This window comes from Euleptes europaea, chromosome 17, assembly GCF_029931775.1.
Source record: "Euleptes europaea isolate rEulEur1 chromosome 17, rEulEur1.hap1, whole genome shotgun sequence".
Classification (NCBI taxonomy): Eukaryota; Metazoa; Chordata; class Lepidosauria; order Squamata; family Sphaerodactylidae; genus Euleptes; species Euleptes europaea.
The window spans coordinates 9,522,834-9,538,726 of record NC_079328.1 but is presented as its reverse complement, the minus strand read 5'-3'; the positions used below and the strand labels follow the sequence as shown (position 1 = coordinate 9,538,726).

Genomic DNA, 15,893 nt, shown 5'->3' with positions numbered 1-15,893 from the left:
GAAGCCCCCCTGGCCCTGGCATGAGCATAATGCAAGTAGAAACACTCTTGCTGAACTCAATAGGAGTGAAAACAGTAAGTCCCATGTCTGTCTCCTGCCATGTCTACTCAGCTCTGGTACAGCTTAGGTTACCAAGTAAATCTGCACAGCTCTCCCGAGTGCCATATAAAGCCCAGCCAAGACGCCCCTACCTCAGATGAGAGGGTGCCCAGTATGGCGCTACATTTTCAGAAGCACAAGTAACATTCAGCAAGACCCAAGCAATGGTTCTCTGCATCCCACCTCTTAGCTTGAATGAAGTATAATCAACAAATGTAGATTTCTCATTCACTTTAGAATCTTCTGGAAGTCTAATATTTATACAACCTCTATTTTTAAAAAAACTATGATACATTTCATTTTAAAAACCACAAATATATTTGTTGCACCATATATTGCTTAGTCTAGAACAGCAGTTCCCAAACTTTTTGGGCCACCGCCCCCTTGGTTCCACAAACTCAACCCTAGCGCCCCCTACCCTATCCAACAACACAGTTGAAGGAGCCCACCTCTAACACCCCCTACTGCCCCCTTGCCTCTTAGTGCCCCCCTAGGTAATCCCAATGCCCCCCAGGGGGTGGTAGTGCCCACTTTGGGAACCACTGGTCTAGAAAGAAAAAATCAAGCTGTAATCATTCACCTTGACATTTGTGTTCCCTGCCAACAGAGCAGGGGCTCTGAGGCCCACACACATTTCTTTTTCCCAGAAGAAAAATGGGGCACTTCTGCATGTGGCAAGAGCTTGAGCTGGTGAATACCACTAACACTGGTTTCAACTAACTTCACTTCTAGAGGGGAAGGAATTTGCATAAAGGGATCTTCCTTATCTTTCTCCAGCAATCCTCTGCACATCTTGAAGAGCCTTCCTGCTGAGGGTTCAGGGACCCTCCTGTAGAGCAACTGGGGCTGCAAGGAGTGGGAAATGGGGAGAAATCCCACCTCTTACTCTTTCACAGTAGCACAGGAACCTTCATATTGCAGCCCCCCCTTTCACGGCATGATTTTTTGTTCAGGAAGGTCTTTAAACCTCAACAGAGGCTTTCCAGGGTCTGCAGGGGACGTATGGGTGGGGGAAGGCAGGCAGGAAAGATCTGCTTAGACAACACACTACTCTTCCTGCAAGTGGATGGTAGGATGCAACTCTGGGTGTTTCGACAAGATTACTGCAATATGTTAATGATTTCACCTGACTGTTTTATGAAGGATTTTTTACAATCCTGAAATGAAAAACGCTGAACAATTTAGATCCCTGTCCAACTGAATTGCATGGCTTTATTTATTTATTTACAGGATTTATAGTTTGCCTTTCTCACTGAGACTCAAGGCGGATTACAAAGTGTAAGTCAAATACAATTAGCAGGATGGAGCATCCTATAAACAGTGCAATAAGATTAGGATTACAGAAATCTGCAACAGCTGAAACAAAGAATATTAATGCAACATATTAAATACAGAAATAACATAGTATAATCAGATAGTACACACCACGTACAGTAGTATAGTTCCCCGTCCCTTTATCAAAACATCTTTCTGATCCATTTTGTTATAGTAGAGCCCTATTAAAGGTAAAGGTAGTCCCCTGGTGCAAGCACCAGGTCATTACTGAATCATGGGGTGACATCACATCCTGATGTTTACTAGGCATACTATGTTTACGGGGTGGTTTGCCATTGCCTTCCCTAGTCGTCTACACTTTACCCTCAGCAAGCTGGGTACTCATTTTACTGACCTTGGAAGGCTACCTGAAACTGACTTCTGTTGGGATCGAACTCAGGTCGTGAGCAGAGCTTTTGACTACAGTACTGCATCTTACCACTCTGCACCCTATTACCGCTGTGAAAAATGCCCTCCTGAATAATTCAGTTTTGCACAGCTTGCAGAATGCCAGGAGAGTGGAAGCCTTCCTGATCTTCTCAGGCAAGTCATTCCACAGCTTAATTTATGACACCTAAGCATGTAAGAGAGAAATTCAGAACTTACCAGGTTTTTTTACTCATAGGAAGCTCCATTATCATGCGTCTAAATATACTCAAGACCGCTCGGCAAGCATCAACTTGCTCCTTCAAGAGTGCAGGTATTTCAGTGCAGGGCTCCAACAAAAACACATTTGCAGAGTTTGTCAGGAACACCTTAAAATATGGCAAGTGACAGGGGAAAATGATGAATTCCATTTGGAATTACTTTCTAATGCTTACCCTTTCCAAACACACCCAGGGCTGTGCAACCCATTTGCCGATTAGCCATCAGATTAGCAATCCTTTTATAGCAAAAGCCACATGGGATGTGGTCCGGCCATTTGGGATGTGCTAGACCCCCCACTGTCATTTTGTACCCTTGCTGGAGAACCAAAACCACAGGCAGAACTTACTTTCGCAGAAGTAGAAGGTCCTGTACATGTTGACCTTCACAAGACAACAGGGGCTCCGAAATGCACCCTGTGAATAGTTCTTTCCTCTCCAATAATGTTAAGATCATCTACAGTATTTTACTAAAATAATAATTGAATTCCCCCTTTGCTGTTTTTCCTAGAGACAGATTACAACAGTACCCTTTTGAAAATGTTCTCCATGTTTTTCTGTAGTTTGTTTTCCCAGTATCTTTTTAAATTGCTTCCTAGTTAAGAGCATAAGTATCAATCAATCAATATTTATTTCGATACAAGATCAGCTCCATATGTCAGTAAAAAGCAATGAAACTGAAGTTAGATTAAGAGTATTAATAATAGATTAATAAATTTAAGTCAATAAGCTAGAAAATGAGGAGGTAATGCCATCTATGGAATAAATTTGTGGGTCTCCGTTAGCCGTTTACGTAGCCCACTTATCCGAAGACAGAATTTGGCTATTTGGGATGGTTATCTTCTGGGAAGAGTCTGCGAGGAGAAGAGAAACATAAAATTCTTAAGAAGAAGAGGGAGAAGGAGAGCTGGATTTTATATGCAAATTTTCTCTACCTTACAAGGAGAACCACACCAGTTCACAATCTCCTCCCCTTCCTCTCCCCACAACAGACACCTTATGAAGTAGTTGAGGCTCAGAGATCGAAGAGAACTATGATGAGCCCAAGGTCACCCAGCTGGCTTCAGAGGCGCTAGGCCGGTAAGGTCAAATATGAGTTTTATCCAGTAATTGGTTGCGTGGATCCACATATGGGTCTCCAAGAGAATCCAGTTTCTAATCTGAGGAGGGCGTTCGGGACACATCGTGGAACTCCAAATATCTTTCGCAAGAACTTGGATTGAATCCTTTCCAACAAGCGCCTATCTTTATAGATGCAAAGTTGGGACCCATATAAAATCTGAGCGTATAAGTATCCATTAGATACATGGAGGCAGTGTTCTTCCAAGGGATGCAGTTCATGGCTGCTGGTGTAGCTATTGCTCTTTCAACAGAGGGAGAATGACCAGCTTGACATGGCCTTAACAGGACAGATTCTCTGTTGAGTCAAGCAAGAATGTGTAAGATATAAGGCAGGGGTGTTGAACTCAACTGTTATGAGGGCCAAATACGACATAAATTTCACTTGGTCGGGCCAGGCCATGCTGCACCAGCCCAGACTGAGAGTGAAGAGGGGTGGCAGCCTCAGTTGGCTTGCAGGCCAGATAAGAGCTCTCAAGGGGTTGCATCCAGACGCGGGCTTATGTTTGACCCCCCTGACACAGGCAGTCCTCATTTCCACCTTCTTCTCTGGCCACACCATGATTGGGGGGATAAGAAGCCTTCCAGAACATTCGCTTTGCTGAGCCCAGCAATTCCATCCTAGGTTTTCTTCTGATTTCATAGGAGAAATGCCCCAGTGATTATTATTCTCTGGAGATTGAACATCTACTGCAAAAAGGGAACATGTAACCCAGTAGGGAGAGGGAAGCTATTCAGAATGCTTGTATCAGCATTATGCTAACAAAACTGAAGCAAAAAACAAGGTCAGCTTGCGCTAGTCAAACCACAACCATGGAACTGATTTACATAATGCAAAGACAGTCAGCATGGTATAGTGGTTAGAGTATCAAGCTAGGATCTGCAAATACCCACTCTACCATACAAGCTTATAGAATCATAGAGTTGGAAGGGATCCCCAGGGTTATCTAGTCCAACCCCCTGCACAATGCAGGAAATTAAAAACTACCTCCCCCTCACACCCCCAATGACCCCTACTCCATGCTCAGAAGATGGGCAAGATGCCCTCACTCTCATGATCTGCCCGTATGACCTTGGACTAGTCACTTAACCTCAGCTTAACCTATCTCACAGAGTCACTGTTAGAGGATAAAATGGAAGCAGGGAGAATGGTGTTGTAAACCAATTTGGGTCCCCACTTGGGAGAAAAGAGGGGTATATATAAAGCCTAAGGGATGCTACAAACTTGCTAAACATTTCATGGAATTTTGTATTGCATTGTCCTGTCTTGGTCTTGGGGAGGAAATGTTAAGCAGTTAAGTTGACATTATTTACTGGACCAATATGGAAATCCCACAACCGTCCCCCACACTTCGCCAGATAGATACAGTTTCATTTTAAGTTACCACATTTTTTCCAAGAACAGTTATTTACCAACACCAATATTTTTAGTAGCTTAAAACAGAACATGGACTAAGGCCAAATGCTTCTGTTTAAATTTTAGTCAGACAGACTCTATATGGGGCAGGGCTCTTGTTTTGTGCCGACTAATTCTCTAGAAAGAAACAGAGGCTGTATGCTCAAGAGTCAACTTTGTTTAAAGCAGACACCTTCAGACACAAAAACAAGATATGAAAATTAGAAAACCTCTGCCCAATCTAAATGTGTCTTCTTCCCCATGAACAGCTTACCTGTAGCGTAGCTTGAACACCGGCTTTAATGTTCTTGTTCTCATCTTCCAAGATGCATCCTCTGCTAACAGCACTAGAGAAGGAGTGGGTTCGTCCCCAACTGGAGGACCTTTTATGTCCAGATGTAAGCTTTCAAAAAACAGTCATCAACACATGCTGGTAAGTTTGGGTATCATGAAGATACAAAGGTATAAACTGTAACCGAAATGAAAACAGCCCCGGCATTCCTTGGTGGTCTCCCATCCGATTACTAACCAAGGCTGACCCTGCTGAACTTCTGAGATTTGATGAGATATCAAGCAAGCATACAGAGCTATACCCCCCAACAAAACCAGGGTTAACGGGGACCTGTTTAGGTGTTGCTGCCCTCCTGTGAGCACCATGGAAAAGATCTTTCATACTGCAGCACCCCCCAAGCAGTATCCTTGTTACTTCAAGAATTCCCCCCAAATTAACAAAGCCCCAGAACTGACTGAAAAAGTTGTATCCAGCTCACCAAGTCCTAACAACAGTGCTAAGGAGGACTTTAACAGAAGGCTCAAGAAACCCAGTACCATTTATGACCTTAGCAAACAACAGAGATTCTCAAACATGCGGCTGTAACCTAAAAGAATACACCTGGCACCAAGAGAGCAAGCTGTCCCCCCAGTCCCGCCCCAAGCAGTAGGACTGAACTTGATAGAACCTGTGGGGCTTAGCAGCTTCCATATTTTTTTCTGACGAAGATGTCTGTCAAGGTCTGAAACATACAAATGTTCTTATGGCAACTTTTTGGCCAATATCATGGAACCTATGCATGTCAGCACCACTATAGCAGTGCCACTGTACATAGGTTCTACACGCATCTCTCCCATTCAGAAACAGCTGCCTCCATCATATGCTGCCTGCACACCTTAAGGACTGCCTACTCCCATACAAATGGGGAGGGGCTGTGGCTCAGTGGTAGGGCAGCTGCTTGGCAAGCAGAAGGTCCCAGGTTCAATCACAGGAGTGGGTGGTAAGTGACATGACAGACCTCAGCCTGAGACCCTGGAGAGCCTCTGCCAGTCTGAATAGACAATACTGACTAATAGTCGGATTAAGTATAAGGCAGATTCATGTGTGTTCATGAGTGAACCTGCCCAATGACAGATGGGGCCATTTTGCAAATTAGATATTTTGTACCTGGGAGTTGACATTATAGAAGGAAATTACTCATGGAATACTGCACATTAACACGGTATTAAAATAGTTTTATTATCCTTTAAATACTAATTAATATTCTTTCAGTGCGGTAAGATGCATGAAATGTTGATTTCTTATCCTATCGTATTAGAGATTACCTCTGACAGACCATCTGCAAATCTTCAGTAAGATCTGCTTCTTCTAATCATATACCGGGGACAAACAAATGGGTTCACAGATATTCACCCTATCTACCAGTGTCATATTAATAAGCACAGAATTGTACGCTAGCAATGGGAATTATGTTGGTCTTATGCACAAATTATGTGTTTCTGATGTTTCCAGTAGGGTAACGTAACACTGGGCCTACTGTCCCATTTTGGACTTGTTTGGTTTAAGAATACAGCCCAGTCTCTGCTGCAGTAACTGTGGCAACTATGAAAGAAGGTCCAGCAATCCTTAGAAAACCCCTCCTTGACTGAACAAACTAGCCCTGTAACTTTTTATATTCCAAACCTACATGATGCATTGAAGTTTTGTTTAATTATGTCAGGAAGGAATTTTCTTCCAGTCCAGACTGGCCAGAGATCCTGGAAGGTTTTTGCCCACTTTTGGGCATTCGGTGGGGTCACCGGGAGAGGGGGGGGGGAGGTAGTTGTGAATTTCTTGTGTAGTGCAGGGGGGCTGGACTAGATGACCCTTGAGGTTCCTTTCAGCTCTATGTTTCTGTGTTAAAAAGGGGGGCATACATCTATATTTCTATTACAAGTAGAAATTAACTGGTAAGAAAATTATGAATTCTAAGTTAAAACATTCCACTTATGTGGATCTTAAGTTCCGTTTCCATATCTAACCCTAATAAAACCATCTTGAGTGTGCTATTATGTATTTATAGGTATGCATAATATATGCAATTTAAGTGCTGCTGTAGCCAAACGTTAACTTGTAAAAGGAGAGTTCTTTACAGACAGCACCCTGAACCCAAAATAAAAGCACAACTTGTTACGCAAAAATTTCAATATTTGTTCCACATAATTTCATAAAATCACAGATTTCTTAAAGAAAAAACTTAAAAGATAAAACTTGCAGAATTGCTGGCTATTCAGTCACTGTAAATGAAAATCCAAAAGGGGCAGAACAGTTTCCTGTGCCAGTCAAGCATCAGAGCAATGCCAAGTCTTTATGCAACTTCATAACACCCTCTTTTCTATGTTCTAAGCATCCGATGATGGGGTCCTATTGACTTTTGGAGAGGTAGCAAAGCTTCTAAAAGAAAGAATGCATAGCAGCCTAAGGTAGATTCATTGGAGAGTGAGAGAGGCTAGTGGGGGTGAGAGGAGCAGAACAGGAGCACATTTAACCATACCAAAACATCGCAAACTTACAGTGCAATCCTATATAGACCAGAGTTACTCTAGTCCAAGCGGACTGATTTTAATGGATTTAGACTGGTTTAACTCTGCAGAGGATTGCACTGTTAAGTCTCATGTGTTGTCTTGCCTACTACTCCCTGTTGCTAACTTGGACAACAGTCACAGATCACAAGGCTGTTTGTAAATCCCAAGGAGTACACATCATAAACTTTCTACCTATTTAGTAATGAACAGTAGCATACATGTTTGCCATCTGTCTCTGCTGCTGAAGGATCCAAGATGCTCTCATCCTCTTCAACAGTGTCCTTCACATCTGGCTCCTCCATGAACCCGGGCTTTTCTTGCAGTATCCACTTCCTGTAGACCTTCACTACCTTCTCTGTTGACGATATCTCTGATGAAGGCAGTAAAAAAGCCTAAAATGTTGACAGGAAGCCTGAGTGACATGTCAAGGAAATAAAACTGTGTACCAGTAAAGACGGAAAGCACACTGTGGATTATTTATGGCAGCCTCTTCTATCAAGGCAGAATCTACACTGCCTAAAGTATGCATGGGGGGAGTTTTTCTTAGGCATGTCACCACTTTAACCCACCCTGCTAATATGCAAATAAACTGCAACCTTAAAGAAAATGGAATGTCATTTACATGAAAATAATGTGATAAGCAAGCCAGAGATGGTGAGAAATACCGAATGAGAGGAAGTAAAATAGGGCTTTTTTTTTTTTTGTAGAATAATGAATTAAGAGGAACAGAAGATTAAGCCTCAAAAATGCACAGCCTGCTTTATCTGTTAACACCTCAACCCTTTGGAATATTCCTTGGAACTAAGCAATGAAAAAAGCTAGTACTGTAATTTTTTATATATTGAATCTGCACAACAGGGTGAATATTCATTTAAGTGAAATATACAAGACTATGACAATCATTAAAATCAGAACAAGCCATGTACAAATTAGATGGCAATTCTAAGCAGATTTGGGAGTAACTCACACTGAGCACAGCAGCATTATGTAGACAGACATAAGGGCTTGGATCCCATGAAGGATTTCTGAAGGCGGAAGGGGGGGGGATTTCCACTGTGGACTTCTGACTCCTCCCCCTGGTGCTGTTCTTGGGTCCCTTCTCCCCCACGAGCAGCAGTGGAGGGGGGTATTTGGGACTGAAACAGAAAGGAGTAATAAAGTGGCCCCCCATGGATGGAAACCCCTTCTGCCCACATTAACCCTCTGCTAGATCCAAAGGATCTCCATGTAAATTTAATGCTGTAAAGCAAGTCAAACAGCCACTCCATAACAAGTGGCAGAAGAAGTGGCGTAACCTTACAATTCCATTAAGAGTGGTGGACTCTAATCTGGAGAACCGGGTTCGATTCCTCACTCCTGTACATGAAGCCTGCTGGGTGACCTTGGGCCAGTCACAGTTCTCTCTGAACTCTCTCAGCCAACGCGAAGGCAGACAATGGCAAACCACCTCCAACATCTCTTGCCCTGAAAACCCTACAGGGTCACCATAAGTCAGCTGTGACTTGATGGCAAAATCACCCACATGCACACTTTATGACACGGGGACTTTCCTATCCTGCCAGGAGATCCATGTACTCAAGGTGACTAACAGACCTCATGAAAGAGGAAGGAAGCCTGAATGCAAGTCCCTCAGAAGTTTGTGGCTCTCTGCGTGCAACCATATAAATATGAAGTTAAATTACTGCAATTTACCTTTGTGTCAGAGGAGGGCAGCCTAACTAGGACCAGCTAACAATATCCCAGCCCATTAATTTTCCTTGTCTAGAAAGCTATACACTTTTTAAAAATCCAGCTCCAATCCTTCTTCTTGCTTTTTCTAGAAATCCAGCTCTGTTCACAGATAACACAGAAGATCTGTATTATTTATTTTACTCTCACCTGCATAAACCCAGGGCAGTTGTTCTCAAATTGTGGGTCAGGATCCAAAAGTGGATCATAGAATCATAGAGTTGGAAAGGTTCTCTAGGGTCATCTAGTCCAACCCCTTGCACAATGTAGGAAATTCACAACTGCCCCCCCCCCCCCACCAGTGATCCCTACACCATGCCCAGAAGATAGCAAAAAAAAAAAAAAAAAAAATCCTTCAGGATCCCTGGCCAATCTGGCCTGGAGGAAATTTGCTTCCTGACCTCAAAGTTGCGATTGGCCACCCTGGGCGTGTAAGAAAGGGCCATGAGAGCTAACACTGATAAAATCCTTCCTGCCCTCCCTCTCATGATCTGCCTAGGGTTCCAGAATCAGCCTTGCTGATCGAGACTCTCACAGTGGGAGAGGAGCGTCTTGGAGGCTCAACTGCAAATTGGGGTTTGCCTCTGTATAATGCGGGAAACTGCCATGAAATACAGCCTGTTGCTCAGTACTGTCGATTTACAAATACTCAACATGAAAAATAAAATATAAACCTATTCAGTGTTTTATAAGAGCCCCGTGGCGCAGAGTGGTAAGCTGCAGTATTGCAGTCAAAAGCTCTGCTCATGACGTGAGTTCTATCACAACGGAAGTCCGTTTCAGGTTGACTCAGCCTTCCATCCTTCTGAGTTCGGTAAAATGAGTACCCAGCTTGCTGGGGGTAAAGGGAAAATGACTGGGGAAGCCACTGGCAAACCACCCCGCAAACAAAGTCTGCCTAGGAAACGTCGGGATGTGACGTCACCCCATGGGTCAGGAATGACCTGGTGCTTGCACAGGGGACCTTTACCTTTTATTCAGTGTTTACAAACATGAGATGCCTGAGGTATATTGCAGGAAAGTAGTGTGGAGCGAGTTGCAAACTAATCCTGAAAAATAAAATTTAGAAGTAGGTCCCACTTCAAAAGGTTTGAGAACCAGTGATTTGGGAGAAGTGCCGTAGCTCAGTATTATGGCACAAGCTTTGCATGCAGAAGGTGCTGGGATCAATAACCAGTTCAACAGCTTAATGTTTTTTTTTTAAAAGAAGATCCTCAGTGGCAGGCCCTGGAGGTAGTGATGGCCACAAGCACAGTCAACTTTAAAAGAGGGTTAGACAGATTCGTAGAGGAGAGGTCCATCCAAGGCTATTAGCTTCGGTGACTGAAGGGAGCCTCCATCTACAGAGGCAGAAAACCTCTGAATACTAAGCCTGGGAGGCAGCTCCCTCTATGCCCTGTTCGTATGGCCTTCCAGAGCAACTGGCTGGCTGGTGTGTAAAACATGTTGCTGGTCTAGAGGGACCACTGTTCTGATCTAGCAGGCTCTACTCACGCTCTCTGCCAGAGACCCTGGAAAACTGTCACGGGTCAGAGCAGGCCATGGTGAGTCACAGAGCAGTGGTCTCACTCTGAAAAGGTTTTTCTCTTTCTCCCATGCTCTCTTAAAATGTTAGGGAGAGCCTTAAACCTCTCCCTCTATTCCCTTCCTACCACATTAGCAAGGCAAAGCACAGGCCTCTGCCTCTATTCCACCAACACACTTACCAGCTCTGCAGCCCAGCCTGCCTTTTCCTTCTTCCCTGACAGCAGGCAGCTTCTTTCAGTGTGCCAACTCGGAAGATGTCTTCAACTCTGCAGATGAGCCTCTGCCTCTCCCCTCCATCCACTTGGCCTTACAGTCATTGCAAATAAAACCCTTGACCTAGCCAAGCAGGCAGAGCCCCAGAGAACAAGCAGTCCACACTAACGAGGCTCACTCTTCTACAGAGCAAGACAGCGGTTCCCCAAGCCAGTGAGATGGTGCATTGGTTGGCAGGAGGCAGGAGTGCCATGCAGAGGATCTGTCTGGTGGGAAGATTGGTGCCTGATAAGGATACTGTCCAACCAGTACACCTCTGCTGAAACATGCTCTCCTCTTGCCTCCTTTCCCATCTCCTACTGCCCAGGAAAATGCAACTATTTAAGGATCTCTTCAGAAGCGCTGTTGCTCTTCTGCTAAAGTAAGACCAGGCTTCTCTCTTGTGGCACCCTGATGACAGAATGTCCCTCCCACCTCTCATATGTCTAGTGCAGTCTTCTGTGCTTTTAGCACCAGAGGTGCACACACACACAATATCAATAGGAGTGTGTTATGTTTTAGTGTGTTATGCTCGTAGTCTATGTAGGTTTTGTTTTAACTTAATGCTATTTTTAAATTTAGTTATTGTTATTTTAATGTTTATTGTTTTAACTATACTCCAAAGTTTTAAGCTACCCCAGATATCAAATTTAGTAGACAGCCTAGGCTAGAAATGTTCAAAATTAACCGTACTGTGAGAAACTAGAATCAACTATCAAACTAGAAGGTTATGACATTCCCTGAACATTGGAAATAATTCTGTTTAGATACTGAGTGCTCATACTTAGAATTGCGCTTGATATTCATTTATTGAGGGCATCTCACAACAATAACTGTTCAATCCCTTCCAGCACAGGCTGACTCATTGTTCCCTGAGCAGTTCTGCTTCAAGAATTCTACCTGTCTTGTTTGGGTTGGGATTCATTTTATTGGCACTCAACCTTCCCAACCACTTTTCAGGACATCCACAGACCCACCTGCATCAGTTGTTAGGAACTTACACACCTGCGCATCATCTGCAAACCCCCAGACAAGCTTCCTCAGAAGTTTCATATAGATGTTAAACAGCACAGGGAACAAAACAGACCCTTGTAAGAAGTGACCAGCTAGGTAGGAATAGAACCATTGAAGTATGAGGCAACTCTAACCAGAAGCATACCACAAGTCATGGAGAGGTCCAGAAGAATCAGCAAAAGACCAGCAATTAGGGTGACCAGTGACCAAGATAATTTCAGTCCCAAAACTAGCCCTGAATCTGATTTAAACAGGTCTAAATAAACTGTCTCAGGCAAGACAGTCTAAAGTTATGTTGCCATCACAAATGTGAGCACCTCGCCTGGGATGCCTTTGTCAGGAAAGGTCTCATAATTGCTTCCCTGAGACTACCTTGACTCTTAGTAAGCATCCAGCTTTACAACTCTACTTCCTATCCTAACTCTAGACAAGCAACAAGTGAGAGGCTGAGAAACAGTAACTGCTCTAAGGTAACCCACTGAACTTTGGAGAGACACAAGGTTTTAAACCTTCTTGCTGGAACACAACACACTACAGTACACATACAACTGCACAGACCCAACACTAACCTGGCGAAACACTTCATTGACAAAATTGATGTAGCCCCGTGTAGACAGGAGAACCTGCTGCACCATCTCGTACACAGCCCGATGCTGCTCTTCGATGCTGCAGACGCTGGAATCGCTGAGCCGCCTCTCGGGTAAGAGGCTGTGGTTTGAATGGCTTTTCTCCGGATCTGATGGGATGCTGTTCTGCACTTCAGGGTTTTTATCTTGCCCTGTGCCACCCACAGTCTTCAATACAAGCAAGATAGGAAGAAGGAAAATACGTTGATTAACTTGTACCACCAAGCCGGCAGTAACATCAGGCAAACCTTAAGCCAGGATGGAACTCACAACAAAGACAAATTAGGGTTATCTGAAAATAAATGAATGAATTTAGAACATACTTGAATGATTCTGGGCAAAACCTCTCCTCCGTTTTTTGAGTTCTGTATTGCTGTGAAATACTTTTTCTCCAGAAAAAAGTTCACTAGCCATTTAATAAAAGCTACACGAGCAGCCATGTAGGGGATTTTTGTCGTATAGACATTTTCATTGTTACAAGTTGTACTAATATATGCCGGCTTGGGTCGCAGGCCAGGGATATCTGCAAAACACAAAACAGGAAATATTTTATCTAAAAACCCTGACCTAATATGAATGGAAGTTCAGGATGTAACCTTTCAACTCAGTGGAAACAATGAAATCAGTTACTCAGAGTAAGCACTACCCTTAAATTTATTACAGTTCCAATGGTATATAAACCATTACACATACGAATATGAAAGCCTTTATTGGCATTAAAAGGGAAATCATACAGTGAAGTTTACAGTAAAAAAAAATACACATACATTATGTACAGCTCTGAAATGAAACATTTGATGAGTTACTTTACATTGCGAGTTCAATCCAACCTAAGGAAAAAGAGTCACAATTTGCAGGTGCAAGATGATGCAGTCCTGTAACACCCTTCAAATTTTCCAGCATTCCATCTCCCAGCTATTTTATAAATAATGAACTATGATTTTCTTCTCCGTTTATCTTTTAGTCAAGATTAAGCTTCATGATTGCTAAGGTTATAGGCAAAGGCTGCAATCCCATGGGATTTTACTTAGGTATATATTTCACTGACATCAGGGGAACTGGCTGCTGAGTAAACTTGTTGCAAGATGAATCCCATACCCAAACTTGTTTATTTGGAGTAAATGTCATCAATGAACTCAAACTTGCTCCCATAAATGAGCTTAGTGTCACAGCCTAATTCTTAATCAGTTAGATGCATCTTTCTGATCCCACCTATGTGCCAAATCACACTAGTAATTTTTTGCAAGCATTGTTGATCTAATGTTCTCTTCCACTGAGAATCTGCTGAGATGCTGTCTGCTTAACCCTCCTGGCATGCTCTAGCAACAAGTGACAGGTAACCTGCAAGAGTTGCCACTGGCATTTTCCAACCCAAATGAGAAGAGCTTTCCGATGTTCCAGGGATGTGCCAGCATCCTGGCAGGCACTCCTCAGATCTCCTTGGGATCCTTCACTTACAGGGAGTACTATAAAGATCTTCCAGGAGAAATTTTCAAAAAAAACTCAGACTGGTGGTCACATTTGCTAGCCAAGGTGTTCACAACTATTAATCATCATGGTTTCATTCCGGAATCCTGGCTAAACTCAATAATTATTCTTATCTATAAGATAGTGTAAGGATGTGTCACTGGCCACCAAGACTAGATTAATTCATGCCATCGTATTCCCTATTACTATGTATGGGTGTGAAAGCTGGACAGTGAAGAAAGCTGATAAGAAGAAAATAAGATTCCTTTGAAATGTGGTGTTGGCACCCGTGTCAAGGACTATATGACTCTGGCGGTCCCTTCCAACTCTATGATTCCATGATTCTAAGAAACCACATTCCCACAAGATTCAGCAGTGTTCGCTGACCGTTAACCATGCTGAAAGAGAGTCTGCAATGCGCCTTCCTAGCTGAGCAGCAGTGCAGGAGCACAAATGAAGGAACGGGACTCTCAGCCAGGGACTGGCAGTATGAACAGCGCTCCTGTAGGAGACAGGGCTGCACAGTGGACAGAGCATCCTTCCCCCGATCACTGCTGGGAAAAATAGACTGATGCACCATTTCAGAAATGGAGACTGAATCCTCCTGCAAAGTGGAGCTCTACTGCATCCACACAGAACATTATGTACAGGCTTGAGCATCTCTGAAAATGAACGTCTGCTATTTTCCTCCGCTTTCTAGACTTTCTGAATCAAGATCAACATATTAGCAACTGGGGAGCTGAACTAGAGCTGAGTAACTTATACTCTGCCAAGGGGAAAAAAAACATGCTCCTATTGGTGTAAAGAGGTATATTTATGGTACAGAAAAAGTCTTTCATATTGATTCAAATGATTAAAAATAATGAATACTTACCAAGCACAGGTTTGTACAGGTTGGTTAGTTTTGTAAAAGATGGAAATAAATGAGGAAGATAATACTGTCGGAACAAGGCAAATAGAAACTTAAAGCCAGTATCATGGTTCTCCTTATTCTTCCATTCCAAGCTTGCAGCCTTCACAAGAATTAAGATAGGTTTGTCATAATTATATACTAAAATGTTTAACGTTCATTCTTTTTAAAATACCATTTCTACCTTATCCCATCTCTAGATCTCAAACTGGGTAATAGATTAAAACCCATACAAATATGCAGTATAATAAAAATGAAAAATAATGAGATTCTGATGAACTGCCAGGTGAACACCATTATGGTGGGGGAGACATGAAAAACACATCTTTAAATTTGGTGCACAGGAAAATTATACTTTTGATCAGATGTCATGTTGGAGCAAAGAGGAGAAGGAAAAGGTCTGAAGTGTAAAGTCCCAAGTTACCCAGAGCTTTAAGTCAAAGCACACACATTAACACGAACAACAGTTAAAGTATCAGGACAAAACAAATAGTTTAAGAAGGCAACAGCCAGGTTAAAAAAGGGAAATAGAAGAGTCAACTCTTAAAAGCATACACAAATGAGACATACTGACAAAGGTGGTGGCAGATGAACACTGGTGGAGGGGTTTCAACAAGTAGGGCTCAGCCTCAGCCTCTGGTACATACATGCTGAACATTCAAATGCAAGCCGCCAGGGGAAGGCCCAAGTGGATGATTTCTACTGACAGGTTTGTATGGGGAAAAGGAGCCATTCAGACAAATTAGATGCTTTGGGGCCAGTCAGTGCTAATGAAGTGAGTCTGCATCATGTATACTCACCTGGATTACCATGTATTTTAACAATATCTGAAGAAAGTAGCAAGTTGAGTCCTCCACCATTTTTTCACCCACAGGTTGTGGCAGAAGAGGCGTTATTTCCTCAGGATAAATCTTTGCTAAAAGAATTAACACACAATGGCATTACCACTTCAACTCCATCCT

General features: G+C 43.0%; 1 protein-coding gene across 1 annotated transcript in view; it reads right to left on the bottom strand.

The window, feature by feature from the left end:
- The window catches only part of RALGAPA2 (Ral GTPase activating protein catalytic subunit alpha 2), a 186,195-nt gene that overhangs the window by 144,522 nt on the left and 25,780 nt on the right, over positions 1 to 15,893 (bottom strand). The window contains exons 7-13 of the mRNA XM_056862277.1: positions 15,732 to 15,847; positions 14,896 to 15,034; positions 12,878 to 13,077; positions 12,498 to 12,722; positions 7,612 to 7,799; positions 4,847 to 4,970; positions 2,020 to 2,168 (exon numbers count right to left, since the gene is read on the bottom strand). Coding sequence (XP_056718255.1) covers positions 2,020 to 2,168; positions 4,847 to 4,970; positions 7,612 to 7,799; positions 12,498 to 12,722; positions 12,878 to 13,077; positions 14,896 to 15,034; positions 15,732 to 15,847 — 1,141 coding nt within the window. The remainder of the gene's footprint in view (positions 1 to 2,019; positions 2,169 to 4,846; positions 4,971 to 7,611; positions 7,800 to 12,497; positions 12,723 to 12,877; positions 13,078 to 14,895; positions 15,035 to 15,731; positions 15,848 to 15,893) is intronic.